The sequence below is a fragment of the Aotus nancymaae genome, unplaced genomic scaffold, assembly GCF_030222135.1.
Source record: "Aotus nancymaae isolate 86718 unplaced genomic scaffold, 86718_ANA_hifiasm-v0.15.2.pri h1tg000021l, whole genome shotgun sequence".
In the NCBI taxonomy this organism is placed as follows: domain Eukaryota; kingdom Metazoa; phylum Chordata; class Mammalia; order Primates; family Aotidae; genus Aotus; species Aotus nancymaae.
In genome coordinates this window covers 9,300,149-9,327,322 of record NW_026988433.1, presented here as the reverse complement: position 1 = coordinate 9,327,322, position 27,174 = coordinate 9,300,149, and the positions used below count along the sequence as shown (strand labels likewise).

Below are 27,174 nucleotides of genomic sequence, written 5' to 3'. Positions count from 1 at the left end.
CTCTGGCCTTTGACCCACGTGGCTGAGGGCTGAGGGCTGAGGCTGTATCCTGCCTGGCCTCTAGTTCCGCCTCTGCCACCGCCGAGGTGCTGTGAGTTCGCCTTGCCACCAGCCCCAACTTCTGCAAGGTGGGCGGGCTGCTTTGCAGATCCGGTCCGGTTGAGGTGGGGTCGCACCCTCGGCTGCGGCGGCCCGAGGGCGGCTCCTGGCGGCGAGGGTCCCGCTCCGCATCCAGGGGCGTGCGCGCTGCCGGGACCAGGGACCGGTCCACCTCGGCGGCCCGGGGGCCTGGTGCGCGCCTCCGAGATCTCGGGGCTGGGGTGCTCCCTGGTCCCGGGCGCGCGGGTGCCGGGACCGAGGTGCTGGGCGCCGGTCACTGTCGTTCTTGCAGCCCCCGCGCCGGCGCCGTCGGCGGGGCGGGCGACGGCCGTTGCCGGGGCGTCCGTTGCTAGGGCCGCGTTGCCACGGACGCCCGCCCTGCGTCCGGCTCCCTCTGCCCTGCGCGGCGCCATGGACGACCTGCGGGTGCTGTGGATGCGCGACCGCGTGTACGCGGCTTTCGGTATCACCGACCCCCAGCTCTTCGAGGACCTGCTCGACCGCGACGACGGCCAGGGCGAGGATCTCATCCTGCACTTCCTCAACCAGGCGAGCGAGGAGGAGGGCTCGTCGGCGCTCCTGTTCTACCGCACGGTGGTGCCGGAGGAGGTGGAGGTGGAGACTGGTGAGCCTCGACGCGCCGCTCGCTTCCCCGGGCTTCCGCCCTGCCCGCCCCGGCCTCTCCGGCGGGCGTGGGGGCTGCGGAGCCTGCCCATCACCCGGCCCCGGCCGCAGGTGCTGTCCGTAAACTCTGCCGCCCGCTACGTGCAGGCCCCGGGCGAACCCGGCAGTCACAGCCGCCCCTGCCCTCCTGGGCCCACAGCCCACTTGGAAAGCCAGACGTTGATTGAAAAAGCACAGCAAACCCTGACGTAGCCCTCACCTCGTACCAGGTGCGGTTGCAACGTTCGTATCCACTCCTTAACCCTTCGAGGCGGGTGTATCCTCATCCCCATTTTACAGATGAGCAAACTGGCACAGAGGGGGTTAAGTAACCCGCTCAAGGCCCATAGGCAGTCAAGTCCACTGTGTATTAACCCAAACGGCTGGGTAGGGCCATCCCCAGGTGTGGCAGGGACCCCGGTCACTGTCACTCTCCTTGAGGGTCTCAGGGTCTCACGGAGGGTCCCAAGAGCACCCCTTTCTACTTCTGGAGGCTCCTCCTGTGCTAAAAAGTGAAGTAATGCTAAGACAACGTTTTTTAAAATTACAGTAGACTTTAAATGTTTATGTTTGACAAATTAGCATCGGGAAAAAAAAAGACAGTGACCAGGGTCCCAGAACCCTCTGTGGAGGCGAATCCTCAGCCCTGCCTACTCTCTGATAGGCCCAGGGACACAGAGAAGGCAGGGAGGGGCCCGCACAGATGAGGGGAGGAGGCAGGACAGCTCTCTTCAGAAACAGCCAGGAGTTGGGACCTCAAAAGCCGCCTCCTCGCAGGAGCACCAGCCCAGAGCACAGCTGCGGGACCTCCCGCCTGGCTATCTAGCCCCCTGGGCTACTCTCCTCAACCCCTTCAGGACTGGGGGAACCCTTGCAGGGCCCCTCACTGGGTTCGGGTAGCAGGGCCGGCAGACCTTTGATTTTTTTAAAAGGACCAGGCACATTTATTTTATTTTATATTTTGAAACCGAGTCTCACTCTGTCGCCAGGCTAGAGTGCAGTGATGCAGTCTTGATTCACTGCAACCTCCGCCTCCCGGGTTCAAGCGATTCTCCTGCCTCAGCCACCTGAGTAGCTGGGACTACAGTCGTGTGCCATCACGCCCAGCTAATTTTTGTATTTTTAGTACAGACAGGGTTGAACCATGTTGGCCAGGCTGGTCTTGATCTCCTGACCTCATGATCTGCCCTCCTTGGCCTCCCAAAGTGCTGGAATTACAGGTGTGAGCCACCGCACCCAGCCTTATTTTATTTTTTAACCTTTTTTTTTGTTTTTTGAGATAGGATCTCACTCTGTCACCCAGGCTGGAGTGGAGTGCAGTGGCACGATCTTGGCTCACTGAAACCTCTGCTTCTTGGGCTCAAGCGATTCTCCTACTTCAGCCTCCTGAGTAGCTGGGACTACAGGTGTGTGTCACCATGCCCAGCTAAGTTTTATATTTTTGGTAGAGACAGGATTTCACCATGTTGCCGAGGGTGGTCTCAAACTACTGAGCTCAAGTGATCCTCCCACCTCAGCCTCCCAGAGTGCTGAGATTCCAGGCGTGAGCCACCTGGTACCTGGCCACCGTTTTTTTGGGGGGGAGCGGGGGTGGACAACAGAGTCTAGCTGTGTCATCCAGGCTAGAGTGCAGTGGTGCAGTCTTATCTTGGCTCACTGCAACCTCCACCTCCCTGGTTCAAGCGATTCTCCTGCCTCAGCCTCCCAAGTAGCTGGGACTACAGGCACCTACCACCACGCCCAGCTAATTTTTGTATTTTTGGTAGAGACAGGGTTTCACCATGTTGGCTGGGCTGGTCTCAGACTCCTGACCTCAGGTGATCCTCCTATCTCAGCCTCCCAAAGTGCTGGGATTACAGGTGGGAATCATCCTGCCCCGCCACCTTCATTTATTTTAAATACTCATTATTTGCTTGCACAAAATAAAACTTACTTATTAACCATAAATAACTAACAAATCCCTAGTGCCAGCTGGAGAAAAGACTGCATGATCACATTTTGGAATCTAACCTTCTAGTCTATAATTTTTTTCTCCCCGGCAGACCTTTGGACCTGGACATTAGATTATAACTGGGCCTCGGATATAGGCATTTTCATTGGCACCAAGTGAAATTACGGAATCCAAAAACACCCTCGCAGGATTGACCATTTAACATGTACCACCATTGCAGGAACTCAGATTTTGAATATGTTTTAAAAAAATTATGGCAAGACCCTAAAACAATGAATGCAACTTGGATTTCTTGCAGAATCCTCTAAGGGCCTCTGTGAACGGAGGGGTGGCTGTTGTCTGCTGTGTTTACTAGCACGTGTTTAACCCAAATGTCATTGTCCTGTGTAGAAGCAGAGTTCAGTTTCACTTCAGAGGGTCCCCTTGGTCAATTCCTGGACCCTCTCAAGGGAGCTCAGAACTCCCCTGCCCCTGCCCCTGCCGCTGCCCCCATGCCCTGTTTCTGGGCTGTCTCTGTCCCTGGTCTTCCCTTCCATTTCTATCCCTTCTCCACTATCGCCTCGTGGTGAAAAGCTGATGGATTCCTTGCGGAAGATGCTGTCTCTGGAAACTCAAAGCTGCTGATTGTGGAGGTGCCAGATGGTGTCGGGTTTTGGGGGTTCTGGCCAGGTGGGGAGAAGAAACCTCCCAACTCCACATGTTGTCACTCACTCTCTGCTTATGAAGCCTACAGGCTCAGACAGACCCTTGAGCAGTTTCCCTAGATTATTTCTGGGGACAGGTGCTTCTGGTCTGTTCAGAGGACCTGCAGAGAGGCGAGCGTGTCCCTCCATTCCTATTTTCCCCCCTTTCTGCCCCTCCCCTGGTCAAGAATGATAGGAATGGAGACACACAGATACCGGGGCAGGTGGTGGTGAGAAAGGCGGGGTGTCCTGCCCGCAGCAGACACCCAAGATGCTGATCCAGTAGGTACCAAATGCAATCATACTGTACACGTCATTTAGTGACTTCCGTACGCTTAAAGCAGTTACACACATTGCCAGAACACGTGTTCTCTTAAAAATTCACAGAATTACATAGAAAAAGAAAAAGCAACTCTTCTCCATTCCCGAAGCCCCAGACCTGCTCCTACTTCCAGGGGTGACCACTGTTAATGGTTTGGTGTGTTTCTGGTTGGCTGTTTTGTCGAATTATCAGTCAGTTAATCAGTCAATCATCTATCTACCCACCGACTGATCTGTTTACCTACCTTCCTATACATCTGTCTGTCTACCTACCTACCTACCTACCTACCTATACATCTTTCTATTATCTACCAACTGACCAATCTGTGTGTCTGTCTACCTATCATTCACCTATCATCTATCTATCCGTCTGTCTCTATCAATTTTCTACCAATTAATCTACCTACCTACCTATACATCTGTCTCTCTCTCTCATCTGTCTACTGACTGACCAATCTGTGTGTCTGTCTACCTATCATTCACCTATCATCTATCCATCCATCTCTCTATATCAATTATTTACCAATTTATCTATCTATCTATGCATAAGGTCAGGGCCGTTGAGATCAATTAATCAATCTACCTACCTACTTGTCATCTGTATCTGTCGATCCTTGTTCTGTCTACAATCTGTATCTTCATTTCTCTCTATAATGATAAAATATGGATATATAGAGTTCCTAAAACTATAAATAAAAATCATACTATGCGTGTTGTTTTGTGACTTCTCCCTCCACCACGTCTTGGATATTTTTTCATGTAAATACTTAGAGTTCTACCTAAAATCTAACTTGATAGATCTTTAAATACATACATGTACCATATTCTGCTCATCCATTCTTTAATTCATGGACACTTAGCTTTTCAGAGGATTCATTCTACAAAGAATGGAACAATGTCCATCGCACGCTTTGTGTATTTCTGGAGGATAGATTTGTAACGATGAAACCGCATCTGTGACAATTGTGGTCGTTTACAGTTGAGTGGGTCCTGCCGAACTGCCCTCCAGGGAGGCCCTGCTGGTCCACAGCCGCGATGGCGGATGAGGTGCCTGTTTCCCAGTGTCCTGCCTGACCTTGGATATTGGCCATTTTGTAGATTTTTGCCAGTTCCATAGAAGAAAAGTAGATGCCCTTCCCCGCACTAATTTATGTAAACGTTCGTGGAGCTGAGCCTCTTTTTTTTCCCTTCAGTTTTCTATTTTTCTTTTTGAGACAGAGCCTCACTCTGTCGCCCAGGTTGGAGTGCAGTGTTGTGATCTGGCCTCCTTCAGCTTTTAAATTGTAACATACACATGACCTGCATTTTATCATCTTAACCATCTTGAAGTGCCCAGTTTGGGGTGTTAAATACATTCCTGGTTTTGTGCAGCCAGGAGCCTTTGTTTTTAGGCAAAGTCTTGCTCTTGTTGCCCAGGCTAGAGTGCAGTGATGCAATCTCGGCTCACTGCAGCCTCCACCGCCCGGATTCAAGCTATTCTCCTGCCTCAGCCTCCCGAGTAGCTGGGACTACAGGCACGTGTCACCATGTCCGGCTAATTTTTGTATTTTTAGTAGAGATGGGGTTTCACCATGTTGGTCAGGCTGGTCTTGAACTCCTGACCTTGTGATCAGCCCGCCTTGGCCTCCCAAAGTGCTGGGGATACAGGCGTGAGCCACTGCACCCACCTCAGGAGCCTCTTTTTTATGCTTCTTGGTCATTTACGTTTCTTCTGGGCTGGTGGTAACTCTGTGATCATTTCTGTATCCTTCGTCTCTTGGCAAAATTTTCACAAACCTCCTTGGCTGTCACTGAAAGCTGGCTGTAGTAAGGGATACTGCTGTGCCGCTGTAACATATGCAAGTCTCCTGTGGGCCGCATCCCCACCCCTTGGCTCCACAGAAAGCAAAGGTATCAGGTGTTTCGTGCAGCGAACAGTTACGTTTTGTATTTTCTTCCCATTTATGTGACCATAAAGATAATGAGATACCTGCCCTGTCTGAAGAGGAAGACGAGGAGGAAGAAATTTATTCTCAAAAAGCGGAGACCGTGGATAAAGCTCGAGGTGTGGAGTTGGGAGGGGTTGTGGGTGGGTAGAACTGAGAAAGCCCCCCCACCCATCAGCAGTCGGGTGCTGCCTGCCATGCCAGAATCAGTTTCTACTTTCACGGGGTATGAAGCACAAAGGGAAACTGCTGGGTCACGAATAGACGCATTTAGTAGTTTCTCATGGCTGCCGTCACAAGTGACCACAGACTGGGTGGCTGAAAACAACACAGATGTATTATCTCACAGCTCTGGAGGCCAGAAGTTCAAAATCAAGGTGCTGGCAGGGCTGCGCTCCCTCTGCAGGACCAAGGGGAGGATCTTTCCTGGCCTCCCCACTGCAGTCTGGGGGTCAGGGTGTCCTCAGCCTGCAGCGCCATCACTCCCGTCTCTGCATCCATCACCACATGGCCCTGTCCCCTCTGTGTCTTTCTTCTCCATGTGTCCTCTCTCCTTTTTTATATTTGAGATGGAGTCTCGCTCTTGTTACCCAAGCTGGAGTGCAATGGCATGATCTTGGCTCACTGCAGCCTCCACCTCCTCGGTTCAAGCGATTCTCCTGACTTAGCCTCCCAAGTAGCTGCGATTACAAGTGCCTACCACCACACTCGGCTAATTATCGTATTTTTAGTAGAGACTGGGTTTCACCATGTCGGCCAGGCTGGTCTTGAACTCCAGACCTCAGGTGATCTGCCCTCCTCAGCCTCCCAAAGTGCTGGGATTACAGGCGTGAGCCACCGCGCCAGCCTTCCTTTCTCCTTCTTATACTGGCACCAGTCACATTGGATTTTGGGCCCACTCTAATCCATATCACCTCGTCTTTACTAATTACATCCGCAGAGACCCTGTTTCCAAACAAGGTCACACTTTGAGGACATGCATTGTGGGGGACACTCTTCAACCGAGTGTAATATGTAACATACAGACACTCACACAGGTGGTGTCTCAGCCCCCTCAGCAAACACATGCTTTGTACTTTGTTTTGAAGAGTGGGTGTCTCACTGCGCAAACTACAGATACCATTTCCTTAGGAGAATATCCAAGGCACGGTACTTTTCATTTGTTTATTTTTGAGACCAGACCTCGCTCTGTTGCCCAGGCTGGAGCAGTACAGTCATAGGTCACTTCAGCCTCTAACTTCTAGGTTCAAGCCATCCTCCTGACTCAGGCTCCTGAGTAGCTGGCGCACCAACACGCCTGGATGACATTCTGATTTTCTGTAGAGACAGGGTCTTGCTGTGTTGCCCAGGCTGGTCTCGAACTCCTGGGCTTAAGCAGTCCTCCCACCTCAGCCTTCCAAAGTGTTGGGATTACAAGCATGAGCCACTGCTCCCGGTCAAGGATTTATTTTTAACCAAATTGTAATCCCTTCAAGTAGCAAAGATTGTGGAGAGGGGACTACAAGTTAGAAATAAAAGATAGTCTGAATAAGGCTTGTTTAAAGTATGTTTTTTGTTTTATTTTGGAGACAAAGTCTTGCTCTTTCTCCCATGCTGGAGTGCAGTGGTGCGATCTCGGCTCACTGCAACCTCTACCTCCTGGGTTCAAGCGATTCTCCTGCCTCAGACTCCTGAGTAGCTGGGATTATAGGCACCCACCACTACGTCCAGCTAATTTTTGTATTTTTAGTAGAGATGGGGTTTCATCATGTTGGTCAGGCTGGTCTCAAACTCCTGACCTCAGGTGATCCACCCACCTGGGCCTCCCAAAGTGCTGGGATTAGAGGTGTGAGCCACCATGCTCAGGCTAAAGTGGGTTTTGATAAGGCACATGGTAGTTCTGGATGCCACAGCAATACCTGCTGAGGGCCTCCTAGGAAGGCACTCTGCTTTTGAGCCCAATACATCCATGAAGAGGAAAGACTTGGGTGGGAAGAGGTTGTGTAGGTGGGAAGGTCGGGGAAGTCCTTACCCACACGGTAAATTAACTTCATTATATATTTTATTCTTTTCTTGTTATGGTGGTAAAATGGATGTAACAGAAAACTAACCATTTTTACCATTTCTAGGTGGCATTAAGTACATTCGTAACTGTATTTTCCTTTTTAAAGATGGGCCCTTGCTCTGTTGCCCAGGATGGAGTGCAGTGGTGTGATCATAGCTCCCTGTAGCCTTGAACTCTTGGGTTCAAGCGATCCTGCCTCAGCCTTCCAAGTAGCTGGGTCTACAGATGTGTGCTACCATGGATGTCTTTTTTTAACTTAAATTTAATTTTTTGGCTGGTTGTGGTGGCTCATGCCTATAATCCCAGCACTTCGAGAGGCCAAGGCAGGAGAATCACTTGAGGTCAGGAGTTCGAGATTAGCCCAGCCAACACAGTGAAACCCGTCTCTACTGAAAATACAAAAATTAGCCAGGCATGGTGGCACATACTTGTAATCCCAGCTACCTGGGAGGCTGAGGCAGGAGAATTGCTTGAACACAGGAGGCGGAGGTTGCTGTGAGATGAGATCACGCCACTGCACTCCAGCCTGGGTGACATAGTGAGATCCATCTAAAAAAAATTTTTTTTTTAAATTTTTTTGTAGAGATGAGGTCTCACTACATTACCTAGGCTGGTTGCAAACTCCCGGCCCCAAATGATCTTCCAGCTTGTAGCTGGGGTTATAGGCATGCACCACCACATCTGGATAACATTTTGATTTTTTGTAGAGATTAGAGCCTGCTCTAATGCTGTTAGAGAATTAGCAATGGACTATGGGCTATTTATGGCATGGCGCCTGCTCGTAAGTGTGATTTTTTTTTGTTTGTTTTTTGAAATGGAGTCTCACTCTGTAGCCCAGGCTGGAGTGCAGTGGCACAATCTCCACTCACTGCAACCTACGCCTCCTGGGTCCTGGTTCAAGCAATTTTCCTACCTCAGCCTCCCAAGTAGCTGGGATTACAGGTATGAGCCACCATACCCAGCTAATTTTTGTATTTTTTTTTAAATAGAGATGGGGTTCACCATGTTGACCAGATTGGTCTTGAACTCCTGACCTCGTGATCTGCCTGCCTCGGCCTCCCAAAGTGCTGGGATTACAGGTGTGAGCCACTGCACCTGGCCGATTTTTTTTTTTTTTTTTTTTTTTACTGTAGTCTATTGCTAGTTCTCTAATAATGTTGGTACTGCCATCTGTAGACGATTCCCCTACCAACCGTGGTGCCGGGTTCTTAACCATGCCATCAGCTAGTCCTCTAGAATCTGGCTGGTAGATGTTGCTATCCCATTTCATGGATGAGAAAACTAATAGCAGAGAGGATTCAGACCCCTGACACTGAGTTGATTCCAAAGCCACAGTGACTTTGCACAGTGCTGTTCAAAGTAAGAGCGGAGCGTCCCAGGGAAAGCTTCCTTCTCTAATTGCCGGGCTTGTTGGATGTTCCGAGGGCTGAGACTCGGTGTCTGCTGACGTTTCCGAATCTGCAGCAATCACGGTGGACTTGAGAGGGAGGCGTCATTTCATTTAGATCGTTTTTCTTCTCATCCCTCACAAATTTTGCATCTCATAGTGAAAAAGGAGTAAATGCTAACATACTAGCTGTATTTCTTTTTCTTTTATTTATCTGTTTATTTTATTTATTATTATTATTATTTTTGAGATGGAGTCTTGGTCTGTCACCAGGCTGAAGTGCCGTGGTGCGATCTCAGCTCTGCCGAGATCTCTGCCCCCTGGGTTCAAGCAATTCTCCTGTCTCAACCTCCTGAGTAGCTGGGATTACAGGTGTGCGCCACCATGCCTGGCTAACTTTTTTTGTATTTTTAGTAGAGATGGGGTTTTGCCATGTTGGTCAAGCTGGTCTCGAACTCCTGACTTCCTGATCTGCCCACCTCGGCCTCCCACAGTGCTGGGATTACAGGAATGAGCCACCGTGCCTGGCTTTTATTATTATTTTTATTATTTTTTGAGACAGAGTCTTGCTCTGTCACCCAGTCTGGAGTTCAGTGGCGCAATCTTGGCTCACTGAGACCTCCACCTCCTGGCCTCAAGTGATTCTCCTGCCTCAGCCTCCTGAGTAGCTGGGATTACGGGTGCACACTACCGCGCCCTGCTAATTTTTGTATTTTTAGTAGAGATGGAGTTTTGCCGTGTTGGCCAGGCTGGTCTCGAACTCCTGACATCGAGTGATCTGCCAACCTCAGCCTCCCAAATTACAGGCGTGAGTCACCGTGCCTGGCCGATAATTCTTGTCTTTATGATAAACTCGCTTTTAAGTAAAAAACCTCAGATAAGTCACAGGGTCACAGGGTGGACACTGTACCTGAGAGAACACGGACACAAAGACGTTAAATTTCTGACGGACACTCTGTCAAAAATAAAACACAATTCTTGTCAATTACAATGTGAGTCAAGGCGACAGTCGGATTGATTGGAACAGAAAGTATGCACGGGTATTGATAACTCGCCTTTTGAATGAAATGTGCTGGGCACAAAATGCAGGCCTGCTCTTAATGGTAAGAAACCTAATTTCCTGATTATTTTTGCTTACACTTTGATTGCTGTTTTGCAGCTAAGAGTATGTCGCTGAGAACCGAATCTCTAGGCCAACCTCTAATCAACGTAGAGGATGGAGAAATGGACAAAGAGATTTCAGAAAAACTCCCTTCCAAAGTACGCATGGCTCTTTGTCCTTGTTGGTGGGTAATGGGGACCCTGACACCCTCTAGGATTCAGGGTGACTCACACAGCCCTTCTAAGGGAGGGAGTCAAGATTATAGAATCCCAAGGCCACCCTCAGATTCAATGATTAGCGAGGAGGACTCACAGGACCCAGAAAGTCTGTCATATTCATGGTTATAGTTTATTATAGGGAAAGGATGCAAATTAGAATCAGCAAAACAAAAAAAAAAAGAAAAAAAAAAGGTGCACAGGACAGAGACCAGCAGAAAACAGGCACAAGCTTCCATCTGTTTCCTCCAAGTAAGTTTCACGGACAGCACTTAATTCTCCCAGTAGCTATGAGTGCCAACATGCATGAAGCATTGCCAACCGGAGAGGCTAACCTGAGCCTTGGTGTCCGCGATTTTTACTGGGCATCAGGCACACAGGCCTGGAGCATCCCCGCCGCTGACCTTCCTTGCTCAGCTCCCCTTCATCTCCAGCCCTCACCATCACCCTAGAAATTAAAACAGACATTCACCAAAGTCACATTGTTAGCTTACACCTTCAGGCACAGCCCAAGGCCGTAGGCACACAAAGACTCCCATGTTAGGGAGGATATTCTAAAAGCTTAGAACTTGTCATCCCAAGAGCCAAAGCCCAGTCCTGAAGACACTTGGGGGGGTTTGGATAATACCGGCCTGCCGAGTGAGCCCTGTACTATGAAAAGCCCGAGGTTGGAGTTTCCGGCTAGGATGAAGCACTCAGCCTGGCCTGTGCTTACCAAAGTGATGCCTCATTGCTTCAAAAATATGTCCCATCTGCAAAACTAAATTCAAGGTCCATCTGGGCCTTTGCTGGGTCAGTTTGTTAAGGTGGCTGCACTGGTTGGTCCATGGAGGAGTCAGGCTGAGAGCCGAGTCTGGGCGCGTTGTGCGCCTGTGTTTAGCTGGTATCCACCGTGAGGCTGCGGCTGCACGGTCCGAACATGAGACAGCCGCCGTGTCGAGAGGAGAGCTTAGGTGTTCCCGAATATTCGTGTTCTGTAGGTGAAGGGATGTAGCTCAAGAACGAAGATGTTTTTTCCCCATGTTTCAGAGAACTGTGAAGTACATTGTGGAAAAGACGCATCTCCGCATGCTCTGTGCCCCTCTTCCTGAGGAGTTCCTGGACCAAAACGTGCTGTTTTTTCTCAGAAATACCAAAGGTACATTTCTGGCCCGCGTATGTGTATGTGTGCCGAGGGGGTGGTTGGCGTGCACCTGTTCCCTCTCATTCTATTTGTCTTTTTGTGGTTATCTTTCACTCATGCCAAGCTCTCTTTCTTTTCCATGCTGGGTTCTTTATGTAGTCTTCTCTTCTTCTTTTTTTTTTTTTTTTTGAGACAGAGTCTTACTCTGTCATCAGGCGCCAGGCTGGAGTGCAGTGGCACAATCTCGGTTCACTGCAACCTCCGCCTCCCGGGTTCAAGAAATTCTCCTGCCTCAGCCTTCCAAGTAGCTGGGATTACAGGCACGCGCCACCACGCCCAGCTAATTTTTGTATTTTTAGTACAGACAGGGTTTCGCAACATTGGCCAGGATCGTCTTGGTCTCTTGACCTCATGATCCGCCCGCCTCAGCCTTCCAAAGTGCTGGGATTACAGGCTTGAGCCACCGCGCCCAGCCTTAATGTAGTCTTCTTAAAGCTAATTTCCAGTAAAGAAGTGTTAGATATAAAGAAATGCGTTCAACCGGTGACAGTGCACGTCTGCACGTGTTTGGAGAAGGCGTGAAGACCGAACCTGGGAAATAATGGCTTCAGTGGGGTGTTGCGTGTTTGTTTCCCAGTTGGATCAAGGGAAGAGTCCAAGTCACCTTTAAAACATTTACCACGGTGATTGATTTTTGATTGGGTAAAGTAAATACACATTAAATAAAACCTCGTTTGTTGTAAGGGTAGATTTACCAAGTAGGTCTTTTCAAACAACCCATGACTCAAAAGGTGCTTTGGCAGTGAATTGAGGAAGACTTGCTGGGGGGCGAAGACAGGCAAAACCTGTGCCCCGGCCAGCTTGGATGGTTGTAACACATTTCCGTAGGCTGGGGGGCTTCACCAACAAACACGTTTCTCACAGCTCCGGAGGCTGGGAAGTCCAAATCAAAGCGCGGCAGATCTGGCGTCTGGAGAGGGCCACTTCTGGTTCACAGATGGCACCTTCTCCTATCCTCCCATGGTGGAGAGTAGAGAGAGAGAAAGCAAGCTCCCCTGTCTCTTCCTACAGGGACACCAATCCCATCGTGAGACTCTACCCTCATGACCTAATCACCTCCCAACGGCCCCACCTTCTAATACCTTCACCTGGGGATTTAAGCTTCAGCATGTGTATTTTGGGGTCATCCAGTCCATAGCAGCAAGGAATCCAGCCAACATTTCTAGAAAACCCAACTATTTTCTGTTTTTTTGCCAGCTTTAGATATTCCAACCAGATCAGCGAATGTGTGCAGCTCTTGTGTGCTGTTCATACTATTCCACGCACCGCAGTGCGTCGCTATCCATTTCAGCTTCTCGTGGGTCCCCAGATTCGTTCGAACACAAATAGCGGGTATTCTGAACCTGTAACCAGGACATTTTTTGTAGCAACTTGGGAAGAAGGAAAAGATTCCTGTTCTCTTGGAAATGTTGACTGTTGGCTGCTTCCTCCCACCGACCTTACATTCTGCATCTGTTCTTATTTAGAGGCAATCTCTGAAGCTACCGACATGAAGGAAGCTATGGAAATGATGCCGGAAACACTGGAGTATGGAATTATAAACTCTAATGTGCTCCATTTTCTGAAGGATATTATATGTCAGGTAAACGTGGAGAAAGGAAGAAATTCTAGTATTTCTAAAGTTGAGGTCATGCGGTTTGTTTATTCTGCAGGTAGGTAGCGGGCAGCTCTTCCGTTGCAGGAGCTGTCACGGGCACCGAGGATCAAGCAGCGGACAGGACAGGCAGTAGCCCTGCTCCCTAGGAGCTTATGCAGGGGAAGGACATGGCACACAAGCACATCTACAAGAAGATACTGGCATGACAAGTGGCACGAGGAAAATAAGCCCTGATAATGAGACAGAAATGGGCCATGTGCACTGCATGTGTGTGCAGAGGGCATGGTGAGGATTGGCTTTGCTGAGGATGTGATGTCTGAGCTTTCTTTTTTATGTATATTATTTTTTGAGACAGGGTCTCTGTCTGCCATCTAGTCTGGAGTGCAGTGGCACAATCACGGCTCGTTGCAGCCTCAACTCTCAAGCAATCCTCCTGCCTCAGTCTCCGGAGTGGCTGAGATTACAGGCATACACCACCATGCCTGGCTCATTTTTGTATTTTTTGTAGAGATGGGATCTCACCATGTTGCCCAGGCTGGTCTCCCAGGCTCAAGCAATCTGCCTGCCTCGGCCTCCCAAAGTGCTGGCATGAGCTACCATGAGCCACCATGGTAAGCCTGAGTTTTATAGACCAAAAAAATGAAAAACTCATCAGCAGGCTTTTTTCAAGAATGATAAATTATTAGGGAAATGTACTAGGGAAGGAGGGAGGAGGTGATATTGAACTGAGACCCAAATGAGGCCAAGGCATCAGACATGATAGGATGTGGAGGAAGAGCATGCTGGGCAGAGAACCGCAGGTGCAAAGGCCCTGAGGTAGGAGCACCCAATAACAGAAGGATGGCCAGTGTGGCTGGAGGGAGGGCTAGAAACCAAGGCAGGCTTAAGCAGGAGAACAAAAGGATCTGGTTTGCATTTTACCTCTGGCTATTGTGGGAAAACATTTTGCTGGGGTGGAGGGCAAGGAAAGATCAAACAGAAAGCCCTGGAAGAGCCCAGGTGGAGGGCTGTATTAGTCCATGTTCATGCTGCTGTGAAGAACTACCCGCAATTTATAAAGGAAAGAGGATTAATTGAGTCACAGTTCTGCAGGGCTGTGGAGGCCTCAGGAAACTAAGAATCATGGTGGAAGGGGAAGAAACACATCCTTCTTCGCATGATGGCAGAAAGGAGAAGTGGTGAGCAAAGAGTGAAAGGACCCTTATAAAACCATCAGATCACATGAGAACTCACTCGCCATCACGGAACAGTGGCATGGGGGTCACTGCCCCCATGATTCAATTACCTCCCACCAGGTCCCTTCCATGACAAGTGGGGATTACGGAAACTACAATTCAAGATGAGATTTGGGTGGGGACACAGCCAAAGCATCTCAAGCGCGATGGTTATTTAGGCTCCAGTCAGCGGAGGGAGGGAGGAGTGGCGTCTGGAATGTCCTGGGGATCAGGCCGTGGGACTTGCTAATGACTAGGATCTGGAGGCTTTGAAGAGCATCACGAGAAGAGAGAGTATAAAAAAGGCCTCTTAGTCCCAGCACTTTGGGAGGGTGGGGCAGGAGGATCGCTTGAGGCTAGGAGTTTGAGAACAGCCTGGTGGCAGAGCAAGACCCCATCTCTAAAAATAATTTTAAAAAGAATGACTCTTAGGATTTGGGCCTGAGCAACTGGGAGGATGGCGTGGTCATTATTGAGGTAGGGGACGGGGAGAAACAGATGTGGAGGGAAATTCAGGTGCTGTATTTTGCCTGTTGAGCATAGGTGGCCTCTTTGACATTCAGGTCCAGGCGTGAAGGAGGATGTGTAAGTCTGGAGCTCAGCAGGGAACTCAGGGCATCAATCTAGCAAATATTCGTTGAGCACCTACTGCATTTTATAGCAGTCAGCAACTGAGACAAGGCCTCCGCCTTGTGGAGCTTTCATTCCAGATGGGAAGATGCACATGAAACAAGATCAGTGAGAAAATACACAGTGTGTTAGACAGCAGCAGGACTTAGGGAGCAAAACGAAGCCAGATGGGAAAGGAAAAGGCAACGGGGGGCTAGGAAGGTCGATGGGTGGGAAAGGTGGGGCTTTGGCAATCTTAGGGTGGCCAGGAGCACGTCACTGGGAAGATCCGGACAAACAGTACAAACCACCGCAATAGCCTTTTGTTTGGACTATTGCAGTGGCCTCTGAAAAGTCCCGTAGTTTCTGTGCTTACCCCTACGCTACATTCTCCACACGCCAACCAGAGCCATGCTGTAAAATACGGGCGCTCTCAGCAGAGATGGTGTAAAACCAACCAAGAGAGGCAGTGGAGATGGAAGAGACGTGGGGAGAGGAAAGTTAGGGCAGGGGTGATCCAGAAGCCAAGAGGAGGTGATACTTCCTGGAAGAAGGGAGGGGCTCGCTGTGCCACGTGCTGCCGCTGGAGGTCGAGAAGACAGGCAAAGAGGAGCTGGAGGCCTTGGCCGTGGGTGATTCCACGTGAGCAGTTCCAGGGAGTGGGAGCAGACGTCTCACTGAGTACAAGTCACCTGTGAGTTAGGCCGTGCGACCGTCCGCACTGAGCTGCCCGCACATGGGAACATTCCACCCAAAGATGTTCTCTTTCATCGGGATGATGTCTTTTCCTAGTGTGACTCTGGTGGACCCAAGAACATTGGCTACCTTCTTATTTATTTATTGTTGAGACAGGGTCTCATTCTGCCACCCAGGCTGCAGTGCAGTGGCACAAGTGTGGCTCACTGCAGCCTTGACCTCCCTGGCTTAAACGATCCTCCCACCCCAGCCTCCTGAGTAGCTGGGAGTAGCACTAAAAATTAGCCGGGTGGATGCCACAATGCCTGCTGATTTTTGTATTTATTTTTAGAGTCTGTGTCTCACTATGTTTCCCAGAGTGGTCTCACACTCCTGGGCTCAAGTGATCTGCCCACCTCAGCCTCCCAAAATGTTGGGATTGCAGGCATGAACCAGCACACCTGGCCACATTGGCTACCTTCGTATGCAAACTGAACTTTTCATTCTTAAATAACATCACCCCCATCTCTATCAAATAGAAAAAGAAAAATCTGGGCATGGTGGTGGGTGCCTGTAGTCCCACGTACTCTGGAGGCTGAGGTGGGAGGATCCCTTGGATCCAGGAGTTCAAGGTTGCAGTGTGTAGTGGTCATGCCACTGCACTACAGCCTGGGTGACAGAGCGATACTCTATCTCTAAAAAAATGAAATATAAAATAACATCAAAACATGATGTATAATTAATTTTTTTTTTTTTTTTTTGAGACGGAGTTTCGCTCTTGTTACCCAGGCTGGAGTGCAATGGCGCGATCTCGGCTCACCACAACCTCCGCCTCCTGGGTTCAAGCAATTCTCCTGCCTCAGCCTCCTGAGCAGCTGGGATTACAGGCATGCGCCACCATGCCCAGCTAATTTTTTGTATTTTTAGTAGAGACGGGGTTTCACCATGTTGACCAGGATGGTCTCGATCTCTTGACCTCGTGATCCACCCACCTTGGCCTCCCAAAGTGCTGGGATTACAGGCGTGAGCCACCGTGCCCGGCGTATAATTAATTCTTAATGGTTGTTTGTCTAATTCTTAGAGTTATGTCTAAGGACACAGGGTTCGACCTGAAGAGGCTCATGCCAACCACACGTGGGACATTTGGATCTTCAGTAAGGATAAAACTTCTGTGGATTGAAACATACAAAATATATGCAAATACGGCTGGATGTGTTGGCTCACGCCTATAATCCCAGCACTTTGGGAGGCTGAGGCAGGTGGATCACCTGAGGTCAGGACTTTGAGACCAGCCTGACCAATATGGTGAAACCCCACCTCTACTAAAACTACAGAAACTAGCTGGGAATGGTGGTGCACACCTGTAGTCTTAGCTACTCAGGAGGCTAAGGCAGGAGAATCGGCTTGAACCTGGGAGGCGGAGGTTGCAGTGAGCTGAGATGGTGCCACTACACTCCAGCCTGGATGACACAGTGAGACTCCATCTAAAATATATATATATATATGCATATATATATACACACATACCATACATATATATATATTTAAATGCATTAGTTAAATTTTTTTTTTGTGAGACAGGGTTTTTACTCTGTTGCCCAGGCTGTAGTCAGTGGCACAATCACCTCTCACTGCAGCCTCAAACTCCCGGGTTCAAGTGATCCTCCCATCTCAGCCTCAGGAGTAGCTGAAACTACAGGTGTGCACCACTAAGCCTGGCTAATTATTTTTTTAATTGTAGAGACGGGGTCTCTCTATGTTGCCCCGGCTGGTCTCAAACTCCTGGGCTCAAGAGATTTTCCTGCGTTGGCCTCTCAAACTGCTGGGATTACAGGCATAAGCCACCATGCCCAGCCTTTCAAATCCATGAGTTTATAATGATCTTTAAAAGTCCCAATGGGTCACTTCTGGAAGATGACGGGGAACCACGGTACTATTTTGAAAACTGGGCAAATAAAGAGGAGTCAAGTATTTATGTCGCCTTCCCCATATGAAGTGTGCAGGATCAACTAGTAGCTCTGAGAGGCGTCAATTTATATCAGCATCTCAGCTAACAGACATTTTAGACTATTTTAGAACATTTCAATTTTGCAGGCAGAGAGAGACAGAGAAGGAGGGAGGGAGGGGGAGACAGAGTGGAGGGAGGGAGGGAGGGAGAGAGAGAGAGAGAGAGAGAGAACCTAGAAACCAAGCATTAATTGTCTCCTGATGGAAGAAACACCAGTCGTATTCTGGTCAAGTCTCTTGTCCCAGCTGCTAATTTGCAGGAAATCTAGATCCCAGAGGAGCTTCAGCTGCACAATGAGTGTGTAGTCAGCAAAATTTGAATTGGGCAGCTCTACAAATCCAACATTGTAGGTTCTTCAATAGGTTGCAGGAAATACAGGTAGATTCAAAGAGTCTTAAAAGGTGCATCAAAATTTTAAGAAGTATAGGCAAAACTACAAAATGAAAGCAGAATTCAGCCAGCCAGCTCAATCAACCCCCAGGCATTTTCATAGATCACTTTGTATGTGGGGTGGGGGGTCAGTTGTTTTGTAATTGTAGTCAAGTGACTTCATAAATGTACGATTCTGTCTCTAGCTACATTTCAAAGACGCTATGTCCTCAAGAACTTCATTGACAAGAACAAGATGGCCTTGAGCTGATGGGTTAACACACAGTTTCTTACCTCCCTGTGCCGTGCCACAGTTCCTCCCTCCCTCTCTCCCTCCCTCCCTCTCTCTCTCTCTTTCTCTCTCCTTTCCTTCTTTCCTTCTTTTCCTTCCTTGCTCTCTCTCTTTCTCTCTTTCTGACAGGGTCTTGCTCTCGTGCCCAGGAGTGCAGTGGTGCAATCGCAGCTCACTGCAACCGCTGTCTCCTGGGTTCAAACGATTCTTATTCTCAGCCTCCCGAGTAGCTTGGACCACAGGTATGTGCCACCATGCCCGGCTAATTTTTGTATTTTTAGTAGAGACAGGCTTTCACCATGTTGGCCAGGCTGGTCTCAAGCTCCTGACCTCAAGTGATCCACCAGCCTCAGCCTCCCAAAGTGCTGGGATTACAGGTGTGAGCCACTGCAGCCGGCCCCCAGTGCCACAGTCTGTAACTTCTCAGTTACTGGTGGTATACAGACATACAATACTGTTTTCGGGGCAGTCGTCTCAGGCTTGGTTAAAATTGCTACCCTTGGATCACTTTAAGTCAAATATAATTTCTCTTGTCTTCAGGTCTCTGCTCTGGTTTGAGTGGTTTTTACTTTGCACATTTGTAACTTGATATACAAGAATATTCAAAACCAGAGGTAATTTAAGTACATGAATTATTGAAAATGATGTCATATAATTTATTTCATAAAATGGGCATTTCAGGTGTTTTTGCCAGCCTTATCCTTCAGTCAGCACCGGATGAGTGCAACCGTGGGACTCATACCTGCAGAAGGCTTTCATTCCTCTGAGCATGATCCAGAACTGCAGCCCCTGCCCGGGGAGGCAGCAGAATATCACAGTATTCAATTAATTCGGGATGAATTTTTAATGAATGTGCAGAAATTCACAAGTCATATTCAGAGAACCATGCAGCACCTGGAAGGTAAGGTTTCATTCTCCTCCTTTTTAGTTGACAATGATTAATTTATTATAGCTGGGATTGCAAGTGTGTGCCACCATACCTAACTTTTATAACATTTTTTTTTTTTTTTTTGTAGAGATGGGGTCTCGCTCTGTTGCTCAGGCTGGTAAAAATAATTTTAGCACAGGATTTTGGTGTTTTTTTTTTTCTTGAGATGGAGTCTCAGTCTGTTGCCCAGGCTGGAGTGCAGTGGTGAGATCTTGGCTCACTGTAACCTCTGCCTCCCAGGTTCAAGGGATTCTCCTGCCACAGCGTCCTGAATAGCTGGGATTACAGGTGTGCGCCACCGCACACGGCTAATTTTTGTATTTTTAGTAGAGACGGGGTTTTACCATGTTAGCCACGCTGGTCTTTTTTTTTTTTTTTTTTTTTTTTTGAGACGGAGTTTCACTCTTGTTACCCAGGCTGGAGTGCAATGGCGCGATCTCGGCTCACCGCAACCTCCGCCTCCTGGGTTCAGGCAATTCTCCTGCCTCAGCCTCCCGAGTAGCTGGGATTACAGGCATGCGCCACCACGCCCAGCTAATTTTTTTGTATTTTTAGTAGAGACGGGGTTTCACCATGTTGACCAGGATGGTCTCGATCTCTTGACCTCATGATCCACCCGCCTCGGCCTCCCAAAGTGCTGGGATTACTGGTGTGAGCCACTGTGCCTGGCTTAGCACAGAATTTTGAATACATTTTTCTTCATTGTTTTCTAGTAGTCAATATCCAGTGATGAGAAATTGAATGTCCTTCTGATTTTTCTCCCCCGCCCCCACCTTTACCTAAGCTTTTAAGAGTATCTGGTCATCCCTAGTGTTTTGACCTTAGGATGATGGGCCGTTGTGTGGTCCTTTTTCCATTCATTTTTTAAACAGTAGGTGTTTCCAGTCCAAAGACTGAAAAATTCTCTTGACATTTTCTTCCACTATTTGTTTTTTCTTGCTGAAATTCCTGCTGGATGGATGTCTAGAGAGTCTATTTCTTACCTTTTCTCTTGTATTTTTCATCTTTTTGACTTTGGATTCTACTTTCCTGGAGTGATCTCAACTTCTCTATAACCAACCTTTGATGATAGTCATATCAGCTATTATATTTTTAAGACCTCTTATTCTCGAATTGTATTTTTTTTCATAGCATCCTGTTCTTGTTCGATGGATGCCATATTGTCTCAAATCTCTGAGACAAAGAGTTGGGCTTTCTTTTTGGAAATTGTTCTCCTTTTCTTTTCTTTCTTTTTCTTCTTTTAGACAAGGTCTCACTCTGCCACCCAGGCTGGAGTGCAGTAGCACAAACACATCTCACTGCAGTCTCGACCTTCTCAGGGCTCAGGCAATCCTCCCACCTTAGACTCCCAAGTAGCTGGGACTACAGGCACACACCACCATGCCCAGCTAATTTTTGTATTTTTGGTAGAGATGGGGTTTTGCCACATTGGGCAGGCTGGTCTTGAACTCTTGACTGCAAGTGATCTGCCTGCCTTGACTTCCCAAAGTGCTAGGATTACAGGTGTGAGCCATCGTGCCTGGTCTGGTTTGTTCTTTACATGATCTCAATTTCCTCTGATGTCATTTTCCCCTGATTTACCTTTGACTGTTTCATGCTGGTGGTTATCTAAAATATCTGCTGGTTCTTTGTTCAAGTTTTTAAAAATTGAAGTCACTAGGTTGTAAACTCAGGAGCATCTTAAATAACTAAATCATTTTGATTAAGCTTAACACTGGAACAATTATCTAAAATGTTTGAATTACATTCTAATGAAAGAGAATGAGCTACAGATATTCTCAGGACAGGGGATGTATCAGACCTGACTATACTGATGAAGATTGAGAGCAGGCCCAGCCAGTGAACTTGAATGTTTTTGTTTGTAGTCATTTTTCCTGAACGAGTGACTGACTGCTTTTCTTTTCCTAGGTGAGATCAAGTTAGAAATGCCGACCATCAGTGTAGAGGGAGAGGTGTCTGACCTGGCAGCGGACCCGGAAACCGTTGAAATCTTGGAGCAGTGTGTGATAAACTGGCTGAATCAGATATCCACAGCGGTTGAGGCCCAATTAAAGAAGACACCTCAGGTAGTTCGTGCAGACCTTTCTCAGAGCCCCGATCCAGGTCACGCTTACCACGCTGGGAAAGAGCCAGGATTCTGGGGTCTGCATCATCTGGCATCTTTTCTTACTGTTTTATTACTTCCTTAAGCCATCAAAGTAAACACACCCAAAATATCATTTCTGGGCTTTCTGATGTTAACGTGCTACCAGGTTACTGCCTGGATCGATAAAGATAACACTTTAGATCAGTCAGGAAGCTTGGGCTGTCAAACACAGGAAACCCAGCTCAGTTTGATCAAATAAGAAAGCAAATTCCTTGGCTCACATAATGGAAAAGTCCAGAGGCAGATGTAGCTTCAGGTCCAGTTTGATCAGGGCTCTGGCTGTGTTTCTTTCTGAATCTCTCAGTTCCAGCCTCTTCTCTAGAGGCTGGGGAGCTGCCTTCCTCAGGCTGGCTTCCTTGCAGCAGTTTTTGGCCTCACATCTGTACATCGTATTGTCCAGAGAAAGATAGAGTGTGTTTCTCGCATTCCCAGCTGAAGCCCTGAGATTCACTCTGATTGGGCCACCCTAGGTCAAGAGCCCACCCCTGAAGACCCTGAAGGATTGGAGCGGTGAGACAGAAAGGAATGGATGCTGGAGAAACCACCATAAGTGCCCGCTCCACACTAATGATGAGCATTCTTTCTGTATTCATGTCACCTCTCAGGGTAAAGGCCCTCTGGCCGAAATTGAATTCTGGAGGGAAAGAAGTGCAACCTTAAGTGCGCTGTATGAACAAACGAAGCTTCCAATAGTCAGAAAAGTTTTGGATGTGATCAGGGAATCCGACTCCATGCTTGTGGCTAACCTGCAGCCAGTGTTGACCGAGTTATTCAAGCTCCACACGGAGGCCTCAGACAACGTGCGCTTTCTCTCCACCGTGGAGCGTTATTTCAAGGTACACTGGGTGTGCTGTGCCTTGCAAAGTCAGCTCTGTCAAAGAATTTTCATATGATTTAATTTCCCTTTTAAAAATATTCAGCATGTGGCCAGGAGCAGTGGCTCACACCTGTAATCCCAGCACTTTGAGAGGCTGAAGTGGGCAGATCACTTGAGCTTGGGAGTTTGAGACCAGCCTGGCCAACATGGTGAAATCCTATCTCTCCAAAAAATACAAAAATTAGCCAGGTATGGTGGTGTGCACCTGTAGTCCCAGCTACTCAGGAGGCTGAGGTGGAAGGATTGCTTGAGCCTGGGAGGTGGGGGTTACAGTGAGCCAAGATTGTGCTACTGCACAGCCGGGCAACATAACAAGACCCTGTCTCAAAAAAAATAGGCAGTATTTTAAATATTGTGACAAAATAGACATGATGGCCGGTTGTGGTGGCTCATGCCTGTAATCCCAGCACTTTGGGAGGCCGAGGCAGGTGGATCACGAGGTCAGGTGTTCCAAGACCAGCCTGGCCAACATAGTGAAACCCTATCTCTACTAAAACTACAAAAAATTAGCTGGGTGTGGTGGTGGGCACCTGTAATCCCAGCTACTCGGGAGGCTGAGGCAGGAGAATCGCTTGAGCCTGGGAGGCGGAGGTTGCAGTGAGCTGAGATCGCACCATTGCACTTCAGCCTGAGTGACAGAGCAAGACTCCATCTCAAAAAAAAAAATAGATATGACATGATATTATCATTTTAACCACTACTAAGCATATAGTTAAGTGGCACTAAATACATACACAATGCTGTGTGTCCATTACACTATTTCCAAAACAGTTTCATCTTCCCAAACTGGAATTCTGTGTGCATTAAACACTCACTTCCCCTTCCTCTGTACCCTAAGTCCCTGGTAGCTTCTGTCCTCCTTTCTGTCTCTAGATCTGACTACTCAAGGGACCGTCATGCAGGACTGATCCTGTGTCTGGTCTCTTTCACTCAGCATCATGTTTTCAAGGTTCATCTGTGTCGTAGCAGGGAGTGTGTCAGTGCTTCATTCCTTTCTATGGCAGAATCATATTCCACAGCATCGATAGACCACATTTCATTTCTCTATTCATCAGTTGGTGGGCATTTGAGTTGTTTCTGCATTTTTGCTATTATGAAGAATGCTGCTACGACCCTTCACGTGCAAGGATTTGTGTGGATGTATGTTTTTAATTATGTATTATGCATCATGTGAGTGGAATAGCTGGGTCATATGGTAACTGTTTAACCTTTTGAAGAACTTCTAGACTGTTTTCCAAAGCAGTTGTACCATTTTACATTCTCAAGAGCAATACATGAAGGTTCCAGTTTTCCCGTATCCTCTCCACCACTTGTTATTGTCTGTCTTTCTGACAACAGCCATTGAGGCTTAATTTGCATTTCTTTAATAACTAGTGAGACTGAACAACTCTTTACATACTTAATGTGCTTATTGTCAATTTCACATTGTTGGTGAAATGTCTATTTTAATCTTTTGCCCATTATCTATTTGAGTTAGTATTAATTTATAAGAGATTTTAAAAAGTCTGCCCACCTGGGCAACATAGTGTGACCCCCTCTTTACAAAAATAAAAATAAAAAATTAGCCAGGCACAGTGGTACATGCCTGTATTCTCAGCTTACTTGAGAGGCTGAGGTGGGAGGATCACTTGAGTCCGGAGTGGGGTTGAGGCTGCAGTAAGCCATGATTGTGCCATTGTACTCCAGCCTGGGCAACAGAGTTGGTCTCGAAAAAAAAGAGTGAAACTTCTTGCACGCTTACTGTTTTATGAAACTATTTGGACCCCAAGGCTAAAGGCTCTTGCATGGCTCTCTCCTCTCTTGGTCAGAACATAACGCACGGGTCTGGCTTCAGCGTGGTCCTGGATACCATCCCCTCCATGATGAGTGCCCTGCGGATGGTGTGGATCATCTCCCGACACTACAACAGAGATGAGAGGATGATTCCACTCATGGAGCGCATCGCCTGGGAAATTGCCGAGAGAGTCTGCCGAGTGGTCAACCTGCGGACTTTGTTCAAGTAAGAAGCCACAGCATTCATTTTTGTTTTGTTTCACTTTTTACTTTTTAGATCTTAAACAGCTCTATTGAGTTATAATTCATATACAATTCTCTCACTTAAAATATACAGTTCACTGGCCCTTATGGCTAGGCACGGTGGCTCACGTCTGTAATCCCAGCACTTTGGGAGGCTGAGGCAGGAGGATTGCTTGAGGCCAGGAGTTTGAGACCAGCCTGGCCAACATGGTGAAACTCTATCTCTACTAAAAATACAAAAATTAGCCAGGCATGGTGGCGCATGCCTGTAATCACAGCTTCATGGGAGGCTGACGCAGGAGAATTGCTTGAACCTGGGAGGCGGAGGTTGCAGTGAGTGGAGATCACACCATTATACTCCAGCCTGGGTAACAGAGCGAGACTCTGTCTCAAAACAAAAAATTACAATTCACTGGCTTTTAGTATATTCACAGAATTGTGCAGCCATCACCACTATCAATATTAGAACATTTCCTTCATCCCTCAAAAGAAAACATGTGCCTTTTAGCAGTCACTCCCTCCCCGCCAATTGCCCTAGTCCTGGGAACCATACAGTGTGGGGTCTTTTGCATATGAAAGGAATCAGACACTATGTGACTTTCAAGTCTGGCTTCTTTCACTCAGCATCATATTTTCAAGGTTCATCCACGTTGTAGCATGGATCAGGACTTCATTCCTTTTTATGGCTAAATCATATTCCATTGTATGGAGATATATTTCATTTTGTGTACATATGTGTGTGTGTCTATATGTGTATGTATATGTGTGTGTGTATATATATACATACATATATATATGAAATATTGTTTTAACTGGAACTTTCTTCCCCAGTTGTACTTGGAGAGACTGAGGCTGAGTTGGAACCACCTTTGAGGGTGTAGGGGGATGACAGAAGATGCTAAGGGAGGCAGATAACTTTTTTCACTTTCTTAAAAATTACCCACAAGGTGGGAGGATCACGAGGTCAGGAGTTTGAGACCAGCCTGGCCAGTATGGTAAAACCACATCTCTACTAAAAAATACAAAAATTAGCCGGGCATGGTGGTGCTCACCTGTAGTCCCAGCTACTCAGGAGGCTGAGGCAGGAGAATCACTTGCATCTGGGACACAGAGGTTGCAGTGAGCCGAGATCACGCCACTGGATTCGAGCCTGGGAGACAGAATGAGACTCTGTCTCAAAAAAAAAAAAAAAAAAAAAAAAAAAAATCTATATAGGTGAGGCCAGGCATGGTGGCTCACGCCTGTAATCCCAGCACTTTGGGGCCAAGGTGGGTAGATCACTTGAGGTCAGGAGTTCAAGGCCAGCCTGGCCAACATAGTGAAATCCCATCTCAACTAAAAATACAAAAAATTAGCCAGGTGTGGTGGTTGGTCACCTGTAATCCCAGCCACTCAGGAGGCTGAGGCAGGAGAATCGCTTGAACCCAGGAGGTGGAGGTTGCAGTGAGCCGAGATTGCACTACTGCACTCCAGCCTGGGTGACAGAGCAAGACGCTGTCTCAAAAAAAAAAACAAACAAAAAAAAAACAACTATGTCTATATCTATATCTAAATATCTATCTAGATCTATCTATGTGTATCTAGATAAAAATCTGTATCTATATACACATAGATAGATACCTGTGTCTATCCATCTATACAGATAGGTATCTGTATCTATCTAGACAGCATATGAATGGAATCAGACACTATATGACTTTTTACTATCTATAGATATCTGGATCTATGTAGATATCTGTATCCATCTATATCTGCATCTATCTGTATAGGTAGATCTCCACCTCTATCTATCTCTATCTATCTATCTAATCTGTCTGTCAGTCAGTCTGTCTGTCTATGTATCTCTATCTGCATCTACCTGTATAACAGGTAGATCTCCATCTCTATCTGTCTGCATAGGTGAATAGGTACCGAAAGGGAGGCATCGTCCTGTGCGGGTGTTGCAGCTGCCTCTGGTGCCCTCTGTCCTGGGGCCACGGCCTCCTGCCCCTTCTGGTGCAGACAGCGAGGTCATCAGGTGACCTGTGCGCTGAGTGGCGGCTGCTCTGAGGACCTCGGCTGCAGCTTGGGACTCCCGCCCTTGCACGTGGGGCAGGGCAGCCGCTCGCCTGCTCCGCCTTTTCCGATGAGGCCGTGAAACCAGGAGGGCGCCCGGGTCACAGTTTCCCAGGTCACTGGCTCCCGCACTGGGGAGAGCGGCTCGGACCCGGGGCCCCGCCCTCCTCCCATTATGGCCTATCTTGGCTTCGCAGAGAAAATCGAGCGAGTGCCCAAAACAAAACCTCGGACGCCAGGAACACTCTCAAGCTGTGGAAAAAGGCCTATTTCGACACCCGGGCGAAGATCGAGGCTTCCGGGAGGGAAGCGCGGTGGGAGTTTGACCGGAAGCGGCTGTTCGAGAGGACGGATTACATGGCCGCCATCTGCCAGGACCTCTGCGATGTTCTGCAGGTAGGGGCCGGGCGAGGCCGCAGAATTTGCCACATGGAAGGTAGCTGGCTTTTGACAGTGCCCCACTCTGTGTCAGACAGGAGCTGGGCGTCAGTAAAGGCCTGGCAGGGAGAGGCCCTTCAAAGAAGAACATACAGAATATACTAGAATGTGCCAGAATGTACCAGAGTACACCGGAGCTCTGCGAGTTTTCGTTGCTTTCCCTGACGTGCTCCCCTCTCCCTGTTTTTTGGCTTTCCTTTGACCTCTTTGGCCAATCTTCTTCCATGTCTTTTGCAAAGTTCCCCGCCTCTGCCTTCCCCTTAAACGCTGCAATCCCTCAGAGGCCAGTCTGAGACCTGTCTTCACGCTGTCCCTAAGCCAGGCCCAGTCTGCCCGGAGCTCCATGGATGGACAAAGTGCTTAGTCGCTCATTGAGT

The 27,174-nt window shown here is 48.1% G+C and overlaps 1 protein-coding gene across 1 annotated transcript in view; it reads left to right on the top strand.

The window, feature by feature from the left end:
* The first annotated feature begins 510 nt into the window (after positions 1-510).
* DNAH10 (dynein axonemal heavy chain 10) overlaps positions 511-27,174 on the top strand; it is a 177,505-nt gene continuing 150,841 nt past the window's right edge. The window contains exons 1-10 of the mRNA XM_064379606.1: positions 511-724; positions 5,675-5,761; positions 10,233-10,333; positions 11,420-11,528; positions 13,040-13,155; positions 19,019-19,238; positions 21,174-21,331; positions 22,017-22,247; positions 24,097-24,287; positions 26,557-26,755. Of these exons, the coding sequence (XP_064235676.1) occupies positions 511-724; positions 5,675-5,761; positions 10,233-10,333; positions 11,420-11,528; positions 13,040-13,155; positions 19,019-19,238; positions 21,174-21,331; positions 22,017-22,247; positions 24,097-24,287; positions 26,557-26,755 (1,626 nt within the window). The remainder of the gene's footprint in view (positions 725-5,674; positions 5,762-10,232; positions 10,334-11,419; positions 11,529-13,039; positions 13,156-19,018; positions 19,239-21,173; positions 21,332-22,016; positions 22,248-24,096; positions 24,288-26,556; positions 26,756-27,174) is intronic.